Genomic DNA, 24,269 nt, shown 5'->3' with positions numbered 1-24,269 from the left:
TCATATTTTCAAAATCTTTATTACATGGATGGTAATAAAAATTATATTTATTTGGAATGTACAATCACGATGATTTCCGTGGGTGCTTGAATGCACTGTCAACGTATATATTAATTGATCATTAAGTATTTGTTACTAGCTTATCTTCTCTATAGTATCAACATTTGGTAGCTAAACAGTAATAATTAGAAACACATTGAAGGAATTTAGTTGTGTCCTATCATTCTGGCTTGTTCATTTTTTGTTTTACTTCGTGAGAAACCTCCAGTGTTGAGATTCGAGCGCCGAGTTACATCTTTCAGCTGTTATACCTTTTTCTTTTATGTAACGTGAATCAAGACAGAAATTTATCTTGCTGTGCTGTATCAGTCCACCCTCTCTTTTGTGCCACTGTTGATTAGCCGATTCGTCACAGTACTTGAGAACAATAGGATTAAAGCGTGATCTGATTGAGAAGTTTAAAAGCGTCAGACAAAGATCTAAGTGTTTGATTTGTCCCTTTTTGGTGAACGACCAATCTTGATTGCCTCCGCTGTCATGACAGTGATAAAGTCCAACAACACCATCAACTAGATGGCCAAGGGTATCCATACAGAATGGCCCTTGCCTGAAACTTCCTTTGGTCTGTTGTTCAGGTATTGTAAGTTGTGGGTAAACGTTGTCTAAATACCATTTGAAGGATTTACATTTTAAATTTTCTTTCAACTTTAAGCGTTCGTCGATATTTCCGAATGGGATATTTTTCGCCAATGGTACAGCTGCATAATAGTACTGTTTGTAGTCATCCATCCATACTTCAGCGGCTCTTCTTGTGTTTTTCGCAAATATATTGCCACTTCCACCCCCAGGGAATGTGTACGGATGTCGTTTACGGAATACATGTCCTACTCTACTGCATGGTATAATCTCTAAAGTTCCACCGCATTGCCAAACACGGAAGCTAATCTCAAGGTTTTCACCACCCCATATGTCCATTTGAGTATCATATTTCCCTAACTTTTCGAAATACGTCTTATCTATCACAAATAACCCGCCAGCGATCATCGGTGTCCTTATAGGAGTTGTCGGATCTTTCTGGCGCTCGTGCCGTTCGGAACTACTTAAGTACTCCCATTTGAATACCAAATTCCAGTCAAAACCACCACGAAGATCTGCCGAAGCACCAATATACTGAAATGTGTCCATGCTGATGACATCTATCACAGGGCATACCACGCGGGTCGGATCTTCTTTGACGCGCATCAAAAGTGGTTCTAACCAATCTACATTGCACTCACAGTGACTATCTAGGAAAGTCAATACGGAAGACGTTGCCGCATCAGCCCCTCTAACCCGTGATCGTACTAACCCTTCTCGTTTCTCATTCCTTATCACTTTCACTTTTTGTATTTTTGCCAGTTCTTGGCCATCCTCGGGAAAATCCGAATAGTCATCCACCAGGATGATTTCATGTATGAGATGTTCGGGAGACCGATTCAAAACACTAACAATCGTACGTAACAGTGTGCTACGAGCTTCGTTGTGGAAAGTTATTATTACACTGGTGGCCGGTAGATCTGTCGGCCATTTCTTCCTACACATGGGATTTCTGGTGTCGGGAAGCTCACGATTACTTTTTAAAGTATCGCTAGCCTGTTGATTGAATCGATTCCGTAGGTATGGATCTTCGCCTTGCTGTAGACTTCCCTTCTGTATGTAGCTGAATTCGTCAAAGTAATCCCACGAATGTCGAGGTGACGAAAGCAACAACAGTGAATTAGACACCAAGTTCTGCTTGGGAGATGTAGACGGACTATACTGGCGTTGCAGCTGGGACCAACCTTCCGAGCTTTGCTGCTGGGTTACAGCGGCTGACTGCTGGTCTCGTAGACGTAGTGCTCGATTTCTGCTTTTATAACTACCTTCGAAATAGTAAACTGCTACCAGAATCCATGATATTGCTAGTATTAAAAATATTTTCAAATTTCTCCGCATGGTTCAGAACTTGAAGGTTATATTGCTGTGCTTTCCAGTATGTACAGAATGAATTTGCGCTAGTAACGTGATCACGTGGGATGTGTTTTGACTAGAAATGTAAGCAAATGTGTCTGTTTTTTTGTATATATTTGCGCTTCCTTTGCTATCTATGAAAACTATCCGAATGAGGATCAACTCGCGCTGAAGACGTTGTGTACATCGGCATCCATTTCTGTCTTCACTTAAAACTGCGGCACTGGAAAGAGAAAAACAGGAGTATAAAAGCTTTGTTTAATTGTAATGCTTATATTATTTTCATTCTAATATTCTGAAAATAGGAATATGAGTTGATTGAAATACTTAAACTGCTTTAAAACAGCGCTTCAAAATCGAAGAGCGATTGATCTCGAATAAGTCGCATAACATTCTCTTATTGAAACTAGAACTGGAATTTAATTCATCGTTGAATGTTTGGGGGTGAGGGTAATGTGACATGGAATTCACCTTGGTAAGCAATGTGGCCACGGTAAAACCTATGCTCCTAAGCTCCAGAAAGTTTCCTATTTAATATGATGCAATACAAAGGTTTGAAGAAATATTTTTTCAAAATATTTTTCAATCTTTTCAACTGTTTTTGCCCTAGCTACGTATACTCCTCTTCCGAATTATGAACATTCATTATCAACTTTAAATAAAGTTTATTTCTGATCTTAATGTATCTTTTATTTTAATTTCCAGCCAAACTCGTTTTGTACAATTGTTTGCTTAGCTCTACATCACTTTATCGCTTTTTTCACTTTTTGAAGAGAACAGGAAATAGATAGGGAAATATGAAAATGAAAAGAATTATAGACGAAGATCAATAGCTTTTGGAAAAAGGTATATATATCAATGTGTATCATCTTATCTTAATATATCAGAAAAGTTTTTTTGGAACCAATCAATTATAATCAAATGTTGTGATGAACTATGAATTGCTTTTAACAAATATCACTATGATGGCTTAAGAAAACTACAGTAATTTTTAAATTTCAAGGCTCAATAGAACTCAATTTGCCATGACACAATTTTACATCTATATAGAAGACAAAAACATCAACAAAGAACCAATGGAATTGATCAAAATATATTTAAATACTTTTTTTAATAAATTAATTAGTTCTTCTGTCTATCATACTCAATTCCAACATTTCTACTCCAAAAACACCTCTCATCGATCTATCCCTAGCCGAAAACAAAACTGTTGGAGAGATTGGTAATTTAAAACTACAACGATCGTAAAATGAAACGAATCAACGGCTTAGAGGATTTTTAAAGGATCAAAGATTTAAAGTATTGAATTCAGGGCCAATGAATAGGAAAAAATGGAACGTTCATACAAATCGTCCACTGTTTTTTGCAATATTTTCGTGAAATGGCCCCTCATATTGAAAAATAGGAATTCGTTTATACTTCCTGATCTCGGCCAGATTAACTTTCTGTTCTTTTTAAGACTGTTAATGAAACGCATCCAGACGAAAAAAAGCCAAACGAGTGACGAAATCATATTTTTCACGAAAAAATGCGCGGGTGCGGGTAATATGCGCATACAGCCGATTGACGATATGGCTGGAGATTCAACATATCTAATCAGTGCAGTTTGTAGGTAATACGCTTTTGTCACATGGCATGGCAAAAATGTAGTCAAAAAAATTTAAAAATTCAAACACGATTTTTGTCAGTTTTGTTAGAATATATTGAACTTTAATTACACTGGGTGACAGCCAAAAAATAGTCTGGGGTTTCCCAGCTGATTTAGACTAATTTTTGTGTCCTGAGTTAGAATATCACATTGATTTTGCTGTATCAGGTCAACTTTTTGAGATACAGTATTCTAATATCCTGACCTGATTGAACAAAACCATGGTCATTTTCGGACTCAGGGCGTCAATATTAGTCTAATTCAGTTGGAAAACCCTGGACTATTTTCAAAAAATCTTTTTTTGTTACTCAGTGCGTGCGTACAGATCTGTAAACTAAAATATTAATGATGTTTCTTTCTTATTCATCTGAAAATCGGAAATTCAACTTTTGGTAAAGTTGTAAATGATCAGATATTGGAACTTACAGTGAAAATAGAAGATCTTAATACTGATCCGATAAAAATAAGATAGGAACAAAATATTACCTTTAAATATGGTCATATGGCATATACTTCACTATGTTTCATAAAAAGAACTACTGATAACTAAAATTTCGCCAAAATTTGAGCCTTGACGTATGCTTAACATCCGTTTCTACCATTTTCAATCACATAATATCAAAATATTGCAAGCGTAAACGAAATATACATAGCTCAAACATAAATATGCGCATTTAGTCCGCCGTTTCCGGAAATCGGTTATTTTGACTACTTTTATTATAAAATCATTTTCACAAAAACTGTTAGAGATTTCAACAGAAAAATTGCTCTAACGTATACAAAACAGATGTCCGCTCATGTGCATGTAGTTTTAAGACTTCCATCTATTGGAATATGGGAGAAAATGAGTACTTTAATGCACATTTAGCCCGCTTCTCCCCTAAATAAGAACGGGCTCACCGAAGTATGATGAAATGGAAGTTGGATCACCAGTTCTCACGGTATAAATAGACAAGGTAGGCTACTAACACGAGTAAACAACGCGTTTGAATGTAAACAAGTGACGTCATTACTATCCTCGGGGCTTGTGATATAGCTCAATTGGCAGGTCTGTTGTCTCCTGAGCCGATGTCCGCGAGTTTGAGCCCAAGAGTAAACATCGAACACAGTTGTACCGGATAAATTTTTCAATAAGGATCCGCCAACTGTAACGTTGATAAAGTTGCGAATGCCATAAAGATGGTAAAACGACTATAATCGAAACAAAAAAAAACCTACCCTCGAATAGCGTGCCAGGCAAAAAGTTTAGCGCGCGTAGGATAATACTGCATACACCGAGGATCACTGGATGGATATTAATGACGACATTATCGGGAAGATATCACCTTATATTGTGCACCGTGACCAGTTCTGGAAAACTTAAGACCGCTTCGAAGAGCTTGAACTCGAATCTCAGGGATAAGTTTCTTTCCGAGTGGCCCGATTCCAAAAGCGGTCATCACTCAAAAGCACCATTTATGAAACACCAACCATCAACAAATTTTTCGCTGAGAAAAAATTAATCACATTCATAAACTGTCGATTTGTTTTAAAAATAAAAAAAATACAGAAAAACGACAAAATTGTACGCAGAAAAAAACAAACGCGACCGCACTCGACCAAGGCCTACTTCTCATTTTCCTCTTTTGAACTTTGATTCTTCTCAACAAAAATGTATTTCCCCGATTCCTTAGGACTGAATTGGGAAAATCGTTCAAAATTGGAAATTTTCAATCTTGATTCCTTGAACTTTCGAATCTGATGAATTCTGATTTGGAATTTCGAAGTGTAAGTAAGGTAACGGACCAATTTTAGACCGCTTTGGGAAGTGGCTATGCTATTTTTTGAAATAAAAAAGTACATGTTACAATTTTTGACTACTTTATCCGTTCATTACGAAGATCAAGGCTTTTTCTATCAAAACATATCGTCGTTTGTTGCAATGTAACAAGATATAAGCCTAAAAACTCGTTTCTTTGAACATAGCTCTGGTCGGTATTTTGGACCACCAAGTTTCTATTTTGGACCACCCTTTAGACCTATTTTGGACCACCCTTAAACTAAATAAGTTTTTTTTTGCAATTATGCCAATAATTCAGTTTATCTTTTCCTTTCTTATTCTTGCAGTCAAGTTTTGTTTGTTCATGTTAATTCATCCCTGAACTAACTTTCTTCAATTTCTCCCCAGCCTCTATTTGAGTACACTTGTATGTTGAATATCTCCTACTAAAACCATCTGTTTTTTCTACAACTAATTATGCTTTAAAACAGTAATTTTCGATAAGAATTGAGTAAAAACAGAAAAAGTTCTCCGTTATATAGTGTATTGAAATGTTTTGAAAATTCCGTCAGCACACTGCAATCTCGACGAAATTTGTTCTGCTGTGTTAAATACTGGCCAGTTGGCTTATTTTTAGGATCAATTTTTTTAAACGCAAATCTTCTTCAGACGACCCAATGATAAGTTAAGAAAGTCTGACAACATCAAATTGATGCATTTTGACTTCCAAAACCATAGTGGATTTGGTTTCGATTCAGTTCTGTAGAATTCGTAGATTCCAAAAAGATTCAAATGTGCGAGAATTATGAGATTTTTGTAACCATCTAAAAGCCAGTTTTCTTTTCGCTGAAAAATTCGCAAAAGTTCAGTTTTATCTTTGAAACAAATTTTGTGCTACGAAATAAATTATCGTTGGAGTAAATTAATCAACAGTTTTCTTTTTCAATAATTGCATAACCACAGGGGCAGAAAAACTTGAGTTTTAGTACTTTTTCGCTTGTATTTTTTACACATTTCAACAATTATTTTTCCTAAGTTTTCAATCACGTTAAGACTATCTCATAGCTATAGTTGAATATATTATATAAATTAGTCTGCTATTAACTGAGATATTTCATCTGTTACAAATTTTAAACTCAGTTACATATTTGCCGATTTGTTGTCGGTTTTTTCCCAACACTTCTCTTAAACGGGGTTTATATTTCGTCTTTCTACCTAATCAACTATATTCTCGAAAATCAACCCTGTATGTTTGTAAGTTTTAGACCAAACTGTCAAAAAATTTCATGAAACATAACAAATAACGACTTAATAAAAAATTGGTGCATGTCCAGTTTTTCATGTTTTTGTTTAAGCTGTAGTTTTGACAACTGCTTATCAAACAGTTGCCATTAATGTAGATTGTAAGATTAACTTGGTTTAAAGCATAATGCACAAAAAGTAAGTTAAAACACTGATGAATTAAAACAATAAATGGCTTGATTATATGCCAATTGAAATGAACCCGGTCTGAGGGCGGTTTTGGGCTTTAGCGAGTTGTTTCAAGTTGTTTGGGCTTTAGCGAGTTTGTGTTAAGTCCCTAAGAGCAAGTCCAATGGTGTTGGGAAAAAGTGGTAGGAATTTTGACAGCTGTAGCACAGATGGGAATTTTTGTATCGTGAAAAATAGACCAAAAATGTTGGCCGTCCACCGGTGTGATAGAAAACGAAGGTATAAAATTGGGGGCAACCAGCGATGCCAAGTGCATTTGCTGTTTAGTATTTTTACTATTTTTTCCTATTTCGAATTGATCGTTTAAAAATTGAAATCAAATTCACTTTATTGAAATAGTAATGCTAATATGAAAAATTTATTATTAATGTGTATGTACAAATACTGTATAAGTTAATTCCATTCCAAGTTTACAAGTTTCACTTAACAGGGCATGTCTCATCTATCAAACAACAGCTTTGTTGATTTTGTTTGGTTCCGGCACGATTTTTTTTTTCATAAACGCAAGTAGAGTACAAATGAAAGTGAATTTGGTCTTTGATGGACTCTTCGAATTTAAAGGTTTTACCACTGATGAAGTTTTACATATAATTTAAATTAAGTGTTTTTGTTTGGTAACTTTTAATACAAACTTATATTGGTCGGCCGTTTCATTTCTTGTTCCTTCTCTGAAAATCCTACCAGGTCCCACCTGTGGAACGTTCCGATATCAGAACCGTTCCTGACCGTGTTTCAACAAAGGGATCAGTGATCCAACCCACCGGAAGCCAAATTTGGTGCATTCCGGCAGCACAACCTAAAATTTGGAATATGGGGTTTAATTATAAAATAACTTGCGTTTGATATGATTGACACTCGACGAATTAACAGCGAGGGTTCCGTTTTCTAAAGATGATGGACCATTAAAGGCGGCGTTCAAACTTTGATACCGGACATTCCGACGGAATAACTTTTTCAAATAAAAAAACGAAACTCCTACTCCCGAAAACCGCTCAAACAAACAAAATTTATTTACTCAGCTATCTGGCATCTCTGCGCCTCGAAATGTATGATAGCCCACTCAATTGGCAAGGGCATGACAAAAATTGGCTGTAGGTTTTAAAGGGTTGATTAACTTCTTTGTAATTCGTATCAATTTAAGTGATAAGAGAATTGTTTACAAAAGAAAATATCACTTTATTTTAAAATCCTGAAATTGGTCAATTTCCTTTATTTTCCCCTCAGCTAAGGTTTTGAGCATAAGAAAGATGGCAGCACCGAAGCGTTTCATGCACGAATACTGTATTGCAACGCCGACTCTATCACTCGGTTCGGTGTTGCAAATCATCGTGTTTTTCTATCACCCTCGGCCAAAAAGTGTTATACGATACAAATTTTGCAGCGCGAAACTGTTCGAATATCAGATTTTCCCAACACCGGTGTACGGCAAATGTGTTGTGATGTGTTGTAAACCTTCGAAATTTCTATCTCCATCTCAACCAGTGAACTTGCTCTAAGGAAATAAGTAGGACCTATTTTCGACATGACTCGAATTGCGATTAAAACAAGTTTTTTGATTCTGCGGGCTTGCAAACTAGTTTTCAAGTGTTTTATCATAGCTGTGAACATGTTTGTAGTTGTTAAATTTATCACACCTAGGCAGAAAACTTCTTGAAAGTTGAGTCCAATAATGGCACTTCCTCCTGAAATTGGCTTGGTTTGGCCCAACTGTGAAAAATCAAAACTTTATTTTCAATTGTCTATCTCTTATCAGCTTATTTAAATGGAATATTGGATATGATTATAATCATAAGAAGTAGCTTTAACTATATTTGTTCAAAATTTTCATGATTTACATGATATATGAGAGAAAGATTGGAAAAAAGCTGCAAGGTGGTCCAAAATATGTACCCGGTCCAAAATAAGTCCATTACCCTATACACAATTTGAAATTTAAAATTTAGACTTGAATTTCAAACTCTTAATCTGTTATTAAATTATGAAACCTAAATTTGAATCGATTTTTTTTAAATAAAAACTTTGAATTTGGCAGCTTCATCCAAATCGAAAAACAATATTTGCCTATTTAAGGCAAAATTTGTCGCTTGTATTATGAATGTCTTGGAAGGTCTTCAATGGAGGCCACAGATAAGCTTTCCTTTCCTAAACGTTTTTTGTTTTAAGACAACTTCTCGATGGAGTCTTAAATCAGTGCGATCAATTGAGCTTAGTTTAATTGCAGAGAAATTAATGGACGAGTACCTACCAGTCTACGAGAAATAGAGCAAGAATTGGCAAAAAAAAACTGATGAATACGCTTGGATGCGCTGAAGACACCCACAATTGAGAAAAACAATAAACCTGATAAGTATAAGTAGGTACTCTCCATCAACAGCATCATGGCTTAGCAATCTGACTTAGCTTTCGTGTTTTAAATGCAGCCGATTTTCGCTGATAAATGGTTTCAGAGATATTCATGCAATATCGGCGACTTGTCGGTCTATCGGACCGTGTGATGGGTAACAATAACAAAAAATAAATTGCTCTAGTGAGGCTGAGGGTTTGAATCTTTTCGTTATCAAAATTAGAGAATTGTTTTATTTCTCAAATGGATGCTGCTCTTTTTTCCAATTTGCTACTAAATGGACTTTAAAACATAATAAAATTTAATTCTATTTATATTACATGTGGAATATCATAGTTTTCAACTGAAAACTAAAAGTGTTTCATTTCATCATGGTGTCACCACACTTTTTCATACCTTTGTATTTGTGTTAATCTTCTAAGCACAAATCAAATAGCTTTCGCTTAGATGTGGGGGAAAAGAACTAAGCTACTCTAATACCATAGCGACAATATTAGCATTGTAGCATATTAGCTAATTGTACCCTAGGTGGACGGTCATTTATGTGAAAAAAAAAACATACCAACTATTCATTGGAATCACAATGCAGAACTAAAACATTGTCAATACTTAGTGCCGTTCAAAGCGTTCGTCGTTGCATGCCGTATGGTTTACGAATTTACCATGCGGTCAGTCGTGTGGAAAGCACCCGTTTAACTGTAAACCGCCAATAGGTCATGAAAGGTATCGTTTGGATGTTGAGAAAAAAAAATTGGGTTTCAACATATCAGAACGAGAATTTAAGAACTGGAATCACTATTCAGAATAAAAATCCGGATAGACGTCCCGTGCTGCTTCTAGCCTTTGATTAAATGAAAAAAATGAGCAGTTATCGAAAACGTCGATTTTCTCTTCCAGATTTTTCAATTTCTAAACCTCATAACTTACTAAAAAAAGAATATTCTAAAAATCTAATTAGCATAGTTTTGTAGAGCACATTAAAATAAACAGTCATATTTCATTGAAATCTTTTGAAAATATGTACAGAATTTGAAGGTATTAGCTTAAACTTCAGATTTCAAAGTTTGCAATATGCAATGTTAGATCAATTAGGTAAAAATTCCGATTTTTTGTGATTTTTTAGGCTAAAAAATCTAAACTTCTAGCGCTTTGAGCACCCCTAAATCACGTCCAGTTGAGCCGAAATTTTGCACAGGTCAGTTTTTGAGCCAATTAACAAAATGTTGCTGGTTTTTTTTTTATTTCGATAATGATTTTTTTCTCATACATCCATTGCCAATCTACAGGGCGTCCATTGATGAAGATTTCTAGAATTTCAGCTTCAAACTTCGTTGGTATGAATTTTTTAATTGACAAATTTACTTTAAATTCAAAAATAGAAAAGAAACGGCCAAAAATTTGAAAAATGGAGTCACTTACACCTTTTCCAACTAATTTTAACGATAAGTTAAACCATTAAAAATGTGGGCAAAGTAGTGCTGAATGATTACAAATCAAATTCACATTCACAAATTTATGAGATTTGCTATCAGAGAATTTAGAGACTGAGAAACTCTTGATAATTTTTTTTGAAATTTTGGTCTGATTCAAGATAGAATTTTGAAACTCAGATTCTGCATTAAGATTTCAATTCCTTATTCTAAGTTGTTTCAAATTAGCTTTCAATGTTTGAATAAGTACAATTTTTCAAATCTAGAATTATTGAAGTTTTGTCAGCATATGAAAAAAAATATGTAGTTAGATCGATTTTGTCGAGTATGGTGCAGATGTTCATTCCAAGAAACATTCACATCGTGCAAAACTTTATTTTTTTATTCCATTTCAATACCCGATTTTCTTTATTCTTTATTCTTTATTGGAGGGGAAAAAGCCCATATAAGTTGGATTGGATCCCTCTCATATGCGCGTAAAAACCCTCATCTTTTGCATCAACAGATTACAATTTAAATCCAAATGATACATCGAGTACTTAAAATTAACACACCTTACAATCTAGCAATGTTTACACAATTAAGTATAGATAAGCCTAAATTACAAAAGCTCTCTGCGAAATTTACGTTTTAATGTGTTTCGGGATAAATGAAAATCAAAAGCTGACGATACGCGATTGAAAGTTCTAGATATTCTAGCAAGTGGTGCATTTTGACCGTAATTGGTAGAAGCATGTGGAAGGACCAGGAAAGATTGAGAACGAAGGTTTCTGGGCCTTACATTAAAATTTAAACTTTCTAAAATTTGAGGACAATCAACATTACCGAGAATGATGTCGGATGTGAAGGATGCATCTAAGACAGCTCGACGAGAAGACAGAGTATCAAGTCCTATAAGATTGCATCTGTCTTCATATGCAGGAAGGTTGATGGGATCGTTCCAAGGTAAGTTGCGGAGAGCGAAGCGCAAAAATTTGCGTTGGATCTTCTCGATACGTTCAATTGAGTTGTTATAATAGGGATTCCAAACGATTGAGCAGTACTCTAAATTAGAGCGAACCAGTGCGCAGAAAAGGGTTTTAAGGCATTGAATATCTCTGAAATGCTTGGTTATTCTGAAAAGGAATCCTAGACATTTGGAGGCTTTGGTGACGACATAAGAGATATGGTCTCTAAATGATAGTTGTTGATCGAACATAACACCTAGATCTTTAACGACGCCGACGCGTGCGAGAGGTGTCTGTTGAATGCAATAGTCGAATTGAAATGTTGTGTGTTTGCGTGTGAACGATATGACCGAACATTTTGTAGCATTGAGGACCATACGGTTGTCATGACACCAATTTGAGAAGGCGTCTAGTTGGATTTGTAGGAATTCGGCATCTTTGGGAGAGCGTATGGTGTAGTAGAGTTTAAAATCATCCGCGTAAGAAATGTGCATGCATTTCAGTAGAAGATTCACGTCGTTTAGGTACATCAAAAATATAAAGGGCCCTAAATGAGAGCCTTGGGGGACACCAGATGTAACGTGGAAAGGTGTGGAAGTATGATCTCCAATCTTTACAGACATGCTTCTATTAGAGAGGTAGGATTCAAGCCACTGAAGTGCAGACCCATATATGCCAAGTCGAGAGAATTTAGATATGGCGATCCTATGGTTGATCTTATCGAAAGCAGCGGACAAATCCGTATAGATGGCATCAACTTGGTGGCGTGCTTGAAACGCACTGAAGATGTACGATGAGTAGGCAACTAAATTAGTATTGGTCGACCTTTTAGGCATGAATCCGTGTTGAGTTTCTGATATGTATGACGAACAGTTGTGAGTGAAGTACTTCAGAATAATAAGCTCGAATAACTTCGATGCTGCACAAAGCGCAGCGATGCCACGGTAATTGGCTACATCGGATTTGTTTCCTTTCTTGTGAACGGGAAAAACATAAGAATCTTTCCAAAGGCTCGGGAATCGGCCACTACTTAGTGACAGATTGAAAATGTGGGCTAGCCCTGGCGATAGAGTGGATGAGCATCTTTTAAGGACAATCGATGGGATGCCATCGGGGCCGGGGTTGGTGGAGCATTTCAGGACAGAGCAGGCGGTTTCCACGGCAGCAGCAGTGATGGTTGGATGAGGCCCAATTGTATCTCGTAGTGGTACATTGGATGCAGCGGCGGAGATTTCAGCATCGCTTAAAGTTTCGTCGGTGAATACACTTTTAAAGTGAATTCGGAACAGGTCGCAAATATCCGAAGTAGTGCTGGCTTCGATGTCTGATATGAACATGGTGTTGGGAAGACCAGATTCATCTCGCTGTTTATTAACATGGTTCCAAAATTTTTTGGGGTTACTTTTCAAGTGGCATTGAATTTTCGCTTGGTGCGCCGCGAACAGAGTTTTATTTAGTGATTTGTATTTATGATTCAAAAAGCGATATCTACGCTTTGAGTAATTGTTTCGATGCTTAGTAAGCTTGTTTAGAGCAGAGCGTTTCGCAGTTTTGAGTTTCTTGAGAGCTGTGTTTGACCAAGGCGGATTGTTAGAAGGTCTAGAAGTTTTGATAGGCACAAACTGGTTGATGGCGTGTGCAATGATATTGGTGAAGGTTAGAGTAGCTGAATTAACGTTTTGTTTATCAAGAACTTCATTCCAAGCGATGGTTGATAAGAAAGCAATCATTGAGTCGTACCTTCCTTTCCCAAAGTCATATGAGGCTGACACTTCAGGCTGTTTGAATATGTAAGTATTGTGTTTGATGGTTATAAGCAGAGGAGGGTGGTGTTGACAATGTTTGACTAGGGCATCAGGTGCATCAAAAACTTGTAGATTTCCAGAGAAAAATTCCGAACTGCCGAAGCATAAGTCGAGCATGCGACCATTAGCGTTAATAATGCTATTTCTTTGGGTGAGGCCAGCAGTACTGTATGCATCCAGAACATAAGAAGAGCTAATAGTCATGGTTGAGCTATTGGAATCGGGGTATAAGTGGCCAGAGGAAGCGAGTTTCCATTTTATTCCCGGGAAATTGAAGTCACCGATGATAAGAAGCTTGTCCTTAGGTTTCATGTGACCAGTGATCCACTCAAGGGAGTTAAGATGTGGGTTGAGAATATTGGAGTCTTGTGTGCGATCAGGCGGAAGATAGAGAACGCAAATATAGAGCTCGAATTGATCCATTGCTACGGATACCCAAATTTGTTCAACTGTTTCAGCTCCTGGGGGTTGAATTTGTTTTGCTTTTAATTCGGATCGCACAGCTAGGAGAACCCCTCCACCGTGCGCTTTGTTGCTATTGGCTGCGCTGCGATCGCATCTAAAGGATTTTACGGCAATCTTTAAAATCATCATGTTTTAAAACCAATAACACTTGATAAAACCAGTTTTCCAAAAAATAAACCCTATTGTAAAATGATACTTTTGAAAACTATTACATCTAATTATATAAAAGGCTTATTATGTCTGTATGTGCTCAATGGACGCGGAAACTACTGAACAGATCGACGTGAAAATCGGCATGGAGATGTCTTTGAGGCCGGAAATTATTCCTACGAAGTTTCGAACCATCACTTTGTTTCTATTGTAGTCGTTTTAACATCTTTATGTCATTTGCGACTTATATCAACGATGCAGTTGGCGGACAGTCATTGAAAAACTTATCCGGTACAACTGTGATCGACGTTTACTCTTGGGCTCGAACTCACGGACATCGGCTCAGGAAGCAACTGACTTGTCAACTGAGCTATATCACAAGCCCATCTTGCTGTTTTTTTGTTCTTTTACAATGGATAAATGACACCAACTACGATGGCTTAGCGGCGACTCGTAGCCTAGGATGATACCTTTTTATGAGCTAAACATTCCTTCAAAAGGATGGGATATGCATATAAATATTAAATCGAAAATTTCATTGTGGAGTCTGAATCTGAAATCTTATTCTGATTTTAAAGATTGTATTTTGAGTTAAAAATCTTAATCTAATTTCCTAATATAAGTTCTGTTTTTGAATTCTGATTCTGAATTCTGAATACTAAATCTGAATAGGTTTACATCAATCATACTTCAATAGGGTTGAAACAACGAGGTAATTTTGAGAAAATTTCATTTTTAAGGGGTAGCAAACAAAGCACTTCGTGTCAGCTAGTCTATAGGTCTAGTCTATATATAAAAAAGAATGTTTGTCTGTCTGTCTGTTTTCTATAGACTCGAAAACTATTGAACCGATCACTGTGAAACTCAGTTTTAGCAATGGCTTCTAAAATCTTAATGCTTACAGATAATCATACCTCTTGTACATCAAAAATTTCAAGGTTGATGGGACACCAAACTGACGAAGTCAGAAAAAATATTAGTCTTACCAGTTATTTTTAAATTTATAAAAACATGCGATTCTCAGTAAATAAGTTGCAACAAAATCTGTTATTAATGAAAAATCAAATGAAAACGTTTGAAAGTTTATAGTTTTTGATACATTTGCGATGTCATAACGCATGAAGCACCAATTGCAGTAATTTTTGGTTTTCTTTCGAATTAAATTTAAAAAAATTTCTGTCAAAAATGTTTTTAAGAAAAAAGTGTTAATTTGCTACATACATTTAGGGGTAAAAAAATCTACAAAATATTCTATTATCTTAAATCATGAAAATAATTCTTAGGATGGATGAAATTTTAATGTTAACAAACGCATAATGCAAAATCATATCCCGGCATATGGAAACGTGATTTATGAGATTTAGTTCTGATTTGTATTTTGTTGCATTTTGTAAGTGTTTTCAAGTGAAAATTAAGAGACTTTGTAAAAAAAAGGTTGTACCAACGTATAGCCCAAGTGATGCGCAGTGAATAAACTTGAAAAACGCTACCCAAAAAGGTGAAGATTTGCGTTGAAATTGTGGTAACAAATTGAGCTACGGAAATCTAAACAAAAACATTGAAAAGTAACCATTTTAGGTGATGTTTGGTGATTAATAAGGAAGTTTGAGATTATTTAAGTGAAAATGAAATTCAGATAAACATTACAGCATTGACAAACGTGCAATGTACTTCGAAGATTTTTTATTAGCAAATGTAACTATTATGTTTTTTTAATATGACATGACGCACGTGCACATATGGACGTGCATGGATATATGTAAAATACTAGACTGCTGCGATACGTAACAGAAGAACATGCAAACTTTTGCTTTGTGGTGTGGATCTACGAAGAACTACTGAAGCCTTATGATGGCTTGAAGATAAGTATCCTTTCATTTCTTACTTTTTATTCAAAAATGTATTTTTTTCCTGTGTTTCATTTACAATAAAATAGTTTAACTCTATTATTGGGGATTAATGGGGGGTAGGACAGGGCATCAAACGAATGGAAAACTGATATACAATGGATTGTGGGTTCAAGCCAGCCGGAGTATCTCGGCAAATTAGGAATTATGAGTAGCTTACTGAGGTACTTTTTCATGATTCCTTATTTGTTTCGAACAGTTGGAAGGGAGTGAGATGAGTCAAACCTGTCCCAAGCCAGTGGTAACGGACCCCTTGGTTGTGTTGCAAATATTGTTGATGAGTTAAGCATTACCAATATTTGAATGTGCGATCGAGACTTCCCGTACCGACTCGGGTCGAAAGACCTATCAGCCACTGGCGGGTCTAACATACATACATACATACATACATACATTTGTATTTTGTTGCATTTTGTCTCAGACAGCTAGCTGAATTATAAAAATATTTATTTAAAAAAAATTGGTGACTGTCCGAAAAATATTTATACACCAACAGTGTTGGTATAGGATAATGAAAGCAATATAAAGTTTGTAGGAGATATCATTAAGCCAAACCGTCATACTAGGTAAAGTTTTTTATGGCATCGAAAAATGTAAAAAATTGTAAATCTTTTGCTCGAAATAAAAATTGAATGAGTGTTGTGGTATACGAATGTTGTATCTAACCCTGCTTTTGCATGATGCCCCGTTTGACGGTACTGTACTACTGAGCCGATCCTCCGGCTTCAAAAAGGGGCGTCTTTTTTTAACTTAAACAGTTCATTCATTGTATTGAATACTACGATTTTCATATAAAATTTGAAAAATCGAGCAATAAATGTTCAAATTTTAATATTTTCCAATGCCGTAAAAACTTTACCCAGTATGACGGATCGGTTTAATGTTATCACGTACAAACTTTTTACTGGTTTTCTCATCCTATACCAACACTTTTGGTGTAAAAATATTTTTCGAGCAATCACTCAATTTTTCAAATAAATATTGTTATAATTCAGTAACCTGCAACGAAATGTAAATCAAAGAAACACCATGTAAATCTCGTTACCATATGCTGGAATATGATGGTTTTGATCGCGCGTTTGACAACATTGAAAATTTCATCCAAACATTAAATTGTATGATTTCAGCTTGTGGATTTTTTTTTTGTATTTTTTAACTTTGAATGTATACAGCATCCTTATTTTCAGAAAAAAAATTAATGAAAATTAATTTTAACAGAACAACAAATTGCTGCAATTGGTGTTTTCATTCGTAATGGTCTTCAAATCATCGACATTTTAATCAAAAACTATAAATTTTCTTACGTTTTCATATGATTTATAATTAAAAACAAAAGTTTATTGCAAGTTACCCCATTTTCTGAGGAGGGTGAAAATCGAAATTTTTGTTTTTAAATTGAAAATAACTGAAGAAACCAATAATTTTTCTGACTTCACCAATTTGATGTCCCATCATCAACCTTAAAACTTTTGATGCATAAGGGAACAAAAGTTTTTTAGAAGCAATTAAAATTGAAAAGTGTTGCATGTTGCCCCAGTTGACGGTATCCCTCCTTTTTGTTTTTTTAAAGGGTGATTCCTTCAACCTTAACCCTCATCCGCATCAGATTTCATAACCCTAATCAGCACTAGGAGTGTCAATTTGACACTACAAGCTCAAATCGTTATAACTTTTGGCGTGTTCAATCGATCTAAACAAAACTTATACCTTGTAATGTCAGTAAAATATGTTTAGAACTTTATATATAGCTTAAGCTTCTAGTTTTCTCGTTATTCAGCATGAAAAAAAAAACCGAAACAACATGACTCAGGAAAACTGCCTACCTACCTACCTAAGGGTCCAGCGCCGATTGACCGGCGCATAGGGCTGAGATAAAAGATCTCCACTGCTGGCGATCCGGAGCCAGCGTCTTCACTTGCTGCCAGCCGAGGTTCTCGTCAACTGTGCGGATTTTAGCGGCTAGACTTCGCCGCCACGAGCTTTTGGGCCTGCCTCTTCTTCGATGCCCATCTGGATTCCAGTCAAGCGCCTCTCTGCAAATCTCGTTTTCATCTCTTCGCAGCGTGTGCCCAATCCATCTCCACTTACGTTCCCGAATCTCGATTTCTAGCGCCTTTTGATGACACCGGCGATGAAGTTCAACGTTTGAGATCCAGTTGCCAGGCCACCAAGCGCGGATGATGTTCCGCAGGCAGCGATTCACAAAAACTTGCAGTTTTCGCGTCGTCACCGCATATGTGCACCAAGTTTCACACCCGTACAGCAATACGGATTTGACGTTTGAGTTGAAGATTCGGATCTTAGTTCGTAGAGAGATCTGGCGTGACCGCCAGATGTTTCGGAGACTCGCAAACGCAAATCGGGCTTTTCTGATCCGGGTCTCGATGTCCTTCTTGGTCCCACCATCAGGCGTAATCTGGCTACCAAGATACTGGAAGCACTCCACTGTCTCAACCTTTTGTCCAGCTACCACGAAATTGGAACGATTTTCTGTATTGATTTCCATCGACTTGGTCTTTCCGACATTGATTTTGAGACCTGCTGCCTTGGAGCTTTCGGTGAGGTCGTCGAGTTTGCTCTGCATGTCTTGTTGTGTTTGGGCGAGCAAAACAATATCGTCTGCCAGGTCAAGGTCGTTCACTTGCTCCATGGTTGAAGGATTCCACGGCAATCCTCGGTTTGGTCTACAGTCAATCGATCCAGTCAAGATCTCATCCATTACGATGAGAAAAAGCAGCGGTGACAAAATACATCCTTGTCTCACTCCAGCAGTTACCGGGATTGGTTCGGACAAGACACCGTCGTGCAAGACCTTGCACGAAAATGCCTCGTACTGTGCTTCGATGAGATGGACTAGTTTCTCTGGGACCCCTCGTCGTCTAAGAGCAGCCCAGATGTTTTCGTGGTTCAGTCGGTCAAATGCTTTTTCGAAATCAACGAACACCAGCAGAAGAGAGTCCTGGAATTCGTTGATTTGTTCCAGTATTATTCGTAGCGTTGTGATGTGGTCCACACATGATCGTCCGGATCGGAATCCAGCTTGTTGCCGTCGGAGTGTAGCGTCGATTTTCTCCTGGATCCTGTTCAGGATCACTTTGCAGAGTACTTTGAGGGTTGTACAGATCAAAGTTATGCCACGCCAGTTACCGCACTCTGTTAGGTCTCCTTTCTTTGGGACCTTTACGAGGATACCCTGCATCCAGTCGGCCGGGAATGTTGCAGTATCCCAAATGTCAGCGAATAGACGGTGCAACATTTGTGCTGACAAGGCAGGGTCGGCTTTGAGCATTTCAGCAGGAATGCAATCGATTCCAGGCGCTTTGTTGGATTTCATGTCCTTGATTGCCGCTTCTATTTCAGCCAGCGAAGGCGCTTCCGAGTTGACGCCATTAATGCGACTTACTGTGGGCGCCTCGAGCTGCGGATTCTGTTGGCCATTGCTATTTGTAACTCGAAAAAGTTGATCAAAATGCTCAGTCCAACGCTTGAGCTGATCTGTTCGATCTGTCAGCAGCTGACCTGCTCGGTTTTTCAGCGGCATTCTTGCATTAGTCCTTGCACCACTAAGACGGCGAGAAATATCATATAATAATCGGATATCTCCAATGGCGGCGGCTCTTTCTCCCTCTTCGGCTAGGGAGTTTGTCCAGGCTCGCTTGTCTCGTCTACAAGCTCGTTTAACTGCCTTTTCCAGCTCCGCATATCGTAAGCGGGCGGCTGCTTTGGCTGACCCGGTACATGCCTGCTCAATTCCGACTTTCGCCTTTCTCCGATCATCGATCATCCTCCAGGTTTCATCCGACATCCATTCACTTCGTCTTCCACAAACTTTACCGAGAGTACCATGGCTCGTCGTGATAAAGGCATTCTTGATTCCACACCACTGTTCTTCGACTGTTCCGTCTGTCGGCAGCTCCGAGGCTCGGGATTCTAGCTGTTCAACGTATGCCCTTTTCACCTCTGGATTCTCCAACCGGCGGACGTCGTATCGACACCCGACTTTCTCCTCGCGCCGTTGGACACGCGCAACTCTCAGTCGTATCTCGCCAAGGACGAGGTGATGGTCAGATGCAATGTCTGCGCTTCGTTTGTTGCGGATCCTAGGCCATGGCGCCCCATGATGCGCTCAAAGTCCTGATTATCGGAGCCAATCTTTGCGTTGAAGTCGCCTAAGTGGATTTGAATGTCACCCTTCGGAATTCTCTCAACCACGCTGTTCAATTGACTGTAAAACTGCTCTTTCTCCTGCAAATCGGCAACGTCAGTTGGCGCATAACACTGGACCATTGTAAGGTTTCTAACCCGTGTTCTGAATCTGGCTACGATTATTCTTTCGTTTATCGGTTCCCATCTTATGAGGGCCGCATGGGCCTGCGGGCTTAACAGGAAACCAACACCTCGCTCCCGAGTAGCATGTTCTCCTCGTATGCCAGAGTAAAGCAGTACTTGCCCGGACTGTGTCTTGTGTTCTCCAGTGTTAGGCCAACGGACTTCGCTCAGTCCCAATATCTCTAGCTTGAGGCGGCTAGCTTCTCTAGTAAGTTGAGCCAGCTTTCCTGGCTGGGCAAGGGTCAAAACATTCCAAGTTCCAATTCTAGTCCGTGTTTTCATGCTAAAAGTCGTTGCCAAAGTTCCAATTCGGTTATTTCTTCTCTCAGTTTCTGTAACAATAAAAGATTTCAGGAGCAGTAGGTTGTTAGCCTAAAGTCCCTATCCCGCGATGGGGCTGCCATCTTGGAGCTGGCGGGAGCCGCATTTCATGGATTCATAAATACAGGAAAACTGGTGTAGTTCATATATTACACGCCCAAAAAATATTTGTCTTATGCATATGAAAGCCAGGTTTTTCGGACCACTTTTTTGAACTTTTTGTGACCATTTCATCAAAAAAAATCTTAAAAAATATTTCTTGACTTCATAATGTAGACATTAACTTCAGCTTTCATATGCATAAGACAAATATTTTTTAGGACGTGTAATATATGAACTACAGCAGTTTTCCTGAGGCATGTTTTTTCGGATTTTTTTCTTTCATGCTGAATAACGAGAAAACTAGAAGCTTTAGCTATATATAATGTTCTATATATATTTTACTGACATTTCAAGGTTTCTATTGATATAAGTTTTATATGAAATTCATAATAATTCAAACGACTTAGATAGATTTTACTTTTGGAGTGTCAAATTGACACTGTAAGTCGGAAAAGGGAGTTTTTCTGTCCAGGCTTCCAGAGTTTGTCCATAAAAAAAGTAAAAATACAATATTAAAGAACTTTTGAATTCATTTAGGGTCCCCGAAGAAATTTTTGTATTTTGAAGCTTCTGAAAAAAGTTACAAGCCTTCAAACTTGCAATAGTGTCAAAATGACACTCAAATGCGGATGAGGGTTAAAACCTTCAAGTTGCGTGAACCTGAGGTTCAGAACATTCTCGAAACTCAGATGCCATGAAAAATAGTTCGCTTTTGAATAATGAATTTTTTTCAAAAAATAAGTTTATTTTAATTAAAATAATTTTAACGAGCTTAATTTTTTCCATGAAAGGGGTAGCAAAGCACATCGGGTCAGCTATTAAACAATATTTAATCATTCCAACAATTAATGAATGACTATCAGAAAATTAGGCAAATCTTCAAAAGAATTCATCACTTTGTTTTCAAAAAAAGTGTGTTTAAGGACCTGTAGATACACGATCTTGCATTGTCCTTGGTTTAAACGTGTGAACTTTAATTTTTTTTTCTAAAACCTGCACATGGCATGGCACCTCCGCTCTCCTTTTTTTAGGCTGTTGTTCCTACGGACAATGTACCCCCTAAAACTGAGAAACTCAACCTCCAGCGGCAATCGTTAAATTGGGGGTGGTTATGCTGCATCTGCCACTGCTGTGAGAAATCGAAAAACAAACAGACATAGTTCTCAGATCACTAAATGCGGAATAATCTCGAACCTGAACTGAAAACGAGCCTCTATTATTCAACACGCTGCTGATTAATGGCATTGCTGATCGATCGACGACGACGACGACGACGACGGGATCGTCCTTCCCTTCCCCGAGAAAACTAAGTATTTCGATGCGTTGCGTGGTAGCTCTTCACGATCCGCATCTGAATTGAGAAGCAGAATCACGAATTACCCCGTCTGGCGCTTCGGTGGGTGGGTGGATGGTTGGATGGATGTGCAGTACAGTGTACGTACAGACAGCGAATCGAAAATTTGTGTTTACTAAGTAGATGTTCGGGTACACTAGCCTTTCACTGTGCATACTACAACTTTCTGATACGTACGCTGCATATCTAAATATACTTGAATTCACCTAGCTCTCGAAGCTCTTGATTGGCGAATAATACCTACACGTACATATATTGCTTTGGCTGGCAGTTTTCTGAATGACGGACGGCTAATGCTCGCGTACTTGAGCTCTTCTGATCGTGGCTGATGATGATGATGATCGTTTCTTATTCAAGCCAACAACAAACAGCAGGCAAATATAGGTATGATTGTGAATCTTCCCAAGGAGCACGATCGAGAGTGCAGTTGTGCACATAAACGAAACTTCAGCGAAGGTATGGGATTTTTAGTGAACGACTTTCGGTTTCACCGCTCAAAATGACTAGAGACTGGCGACGACCTCGTAATCACAAATGGAAATTGGCCGGTCACATTCACAGTTCATTGCATAACTTGGTTTGGCCGATTAATGCCGAACCACTCCGCGCACAAAATCGGTACTCCACATCCCCGGGACTAAAATTTCACGAACCGTTCTCGGTCTTCACGATGTGTTGCTGCCAATAGAATTGAAGATCAGACTCACTTTCTCACGAATAATTAGATTTTTCACGATCACGCTGCTGATCGATTTCTGTTCTGTGTTTTTTTTGGTTTGCTGTTTGCTGCTACACTTTCAGCCACACAACAATTGCCAGCGATCGTGAACGTTTACCGTAATTGAAAGTACTCAAACTGTGCGCTCTAATGCACGGATGATGTGCGTGTCGCTCGGTGCAAGATTAGCAACTGACTTTGGAAGAAGCATTGCTGCTTTTCATCTCGCACCTCTCCTCAGTTATTGTTTTATGTGGTTGCATGTTTTTTGGGTATGGTACAATTGTTGCTGCTGCTGCTGCTGCTGCTAATGATCATGCTGATGGTGTCGATTGTGATGCTGATGCTAATGCTGCGGCATGTGCAATAATTGGAGTAAGAGAAATGAAGAAAAAAGGGTAAAACAGAATAGCGCACCATTCCCCACACTAGCTTAGATATGTATACAACAGGTTTAATACTCGGTCGGTCGTTTATCCAACAAAGCATGAGGCTCTTTTTTCTCTCGATTCACTACTTAGCATGATTTTCGATCCACCTGTAGTGAGGTTCACATAGCTGTGAAATTTGAAATTGTGGGTGGAATGAAACGTTGAACCAATTCCTGATGCAGATTTCAATGCTTCAGGTGTTTGATAAAGTTTATGAAACTCTTATCACTCTCACGGAGATGATTTGAAGATGATCAAAAAGGTGATTCAGAAACATCTATCATATCTTAATATGAATAGCACGAACGTTGACGAGATATATTATAATGTATGTTTGAGGATTTCAGCTAGAGGCACTCTTGCTCGTCTTACAATTATAGATTCTGAAATCTGAAGCCTAAAATCGTTTTTCCTTTTCGAGTTCCAAGCTCTTACCAAAACTAGATCCAAGTACCAAATTTTGATGCAGTTGGAGGACAGTCATTGAAAAACTTATCCGGTACAACTGTGATCGACGTTTATTCTTGGGCTCGAGCACGCTCACATCGCCTCAGGAAGCAACTGACTTGCCAACTGAGCTATATCACGAGCCCTCCAAGTACCTAGATTGCATCCGAACAACTGGAAATTACGGCTTCTAAAATTCTAACTTCGAAATTTTGTTGCATCTTGGAATTGTGAAAATTATGTTGGATTGTTTGTTAAATTCTGCTTTACGAAATACACGTAAAAACATGTTGAAAAAGTTGGATTGAAGCTGGAATTAATCCATCGTGGGCGAATCAATTCTTCACAAGTTATTTTTCAAAAAATGGGTTATATTTTGAAGCATACAAAGTATTGCATGAAAAGAATTCATGCAATATCTCGTTAAATACCCAGCAGTGATGTCAATTGAATTTATTATTTTTCAATGCCAAAAGACATGCCCCATTAAGCGGGCCACAGACTACACAACATTTGTACAAATGCGATGAAATTTTGTCTCTGTAAACACGATTTGCATAGTGTATGGCACTGCTTGAATGAGCGCCCAAACGGTTGGAGTAAAATCGGTCGGGATCGAAATATTTTGTACA

The 24,269-nt window shown here is 37.8% G+C and overlaps 1 protein-coding gene across 4 annotated transcripts in view; it reads right to left on the bottom strand.

Annotated features, from left to right (window-relative positions):
* The window catches only part of LOC129746562 (polypeptide N-acetylgalactosaminyltransferase 2-like), a 31,394-nt gene continuing 7,125 nt past the window's right edge, over positions 1-24,269 (bottom strand). The window contains exons 1-2 of one of the 4 annotated variants that reach the window (XM_055740258.1): positions 22,286-22,962; positions 1-2,212 (exon numbers count right to left, since the gene is read on the bottom strand). In XM_055740258.1, the coding sequence (XP_055596233.1) occupies positions 247-1,974 (1,728 nt within the window). In that variant the 5' untranslated portion in view covers positions 1,975-2,212; positions 22,286-22,962 and the 3' untranslated portion in view covers positions 1-246. Of the gene's footprint in view, positions 2,213-22,285; positions 22,963-24,269 lie in introns of those variants that run through there. The other 3 variants (XM_055740257.1, XM_055740260.1, XM_055740256.1) reach the window with 3 other exon arrangements.

Source organism: Uranotaenia lowii, chromosome 2 (genome assembly GCF_029784155.1).
Source record: "Uranotaenia lowii strain MFRU-FL chromosome 2, ASM2978415v1, whole genome shotgun sequence".
NCBI classification, from domain to species: domain Eukaryota; kingdom Metazoa; phylum Arthropoda; class Insecta; order Diptera; family Culicidae; genus Uranotaenia; species Uranotaenia lowii.
This window is presented reverse-complemented; position numbering and strand designations above follow the sequence as displayed.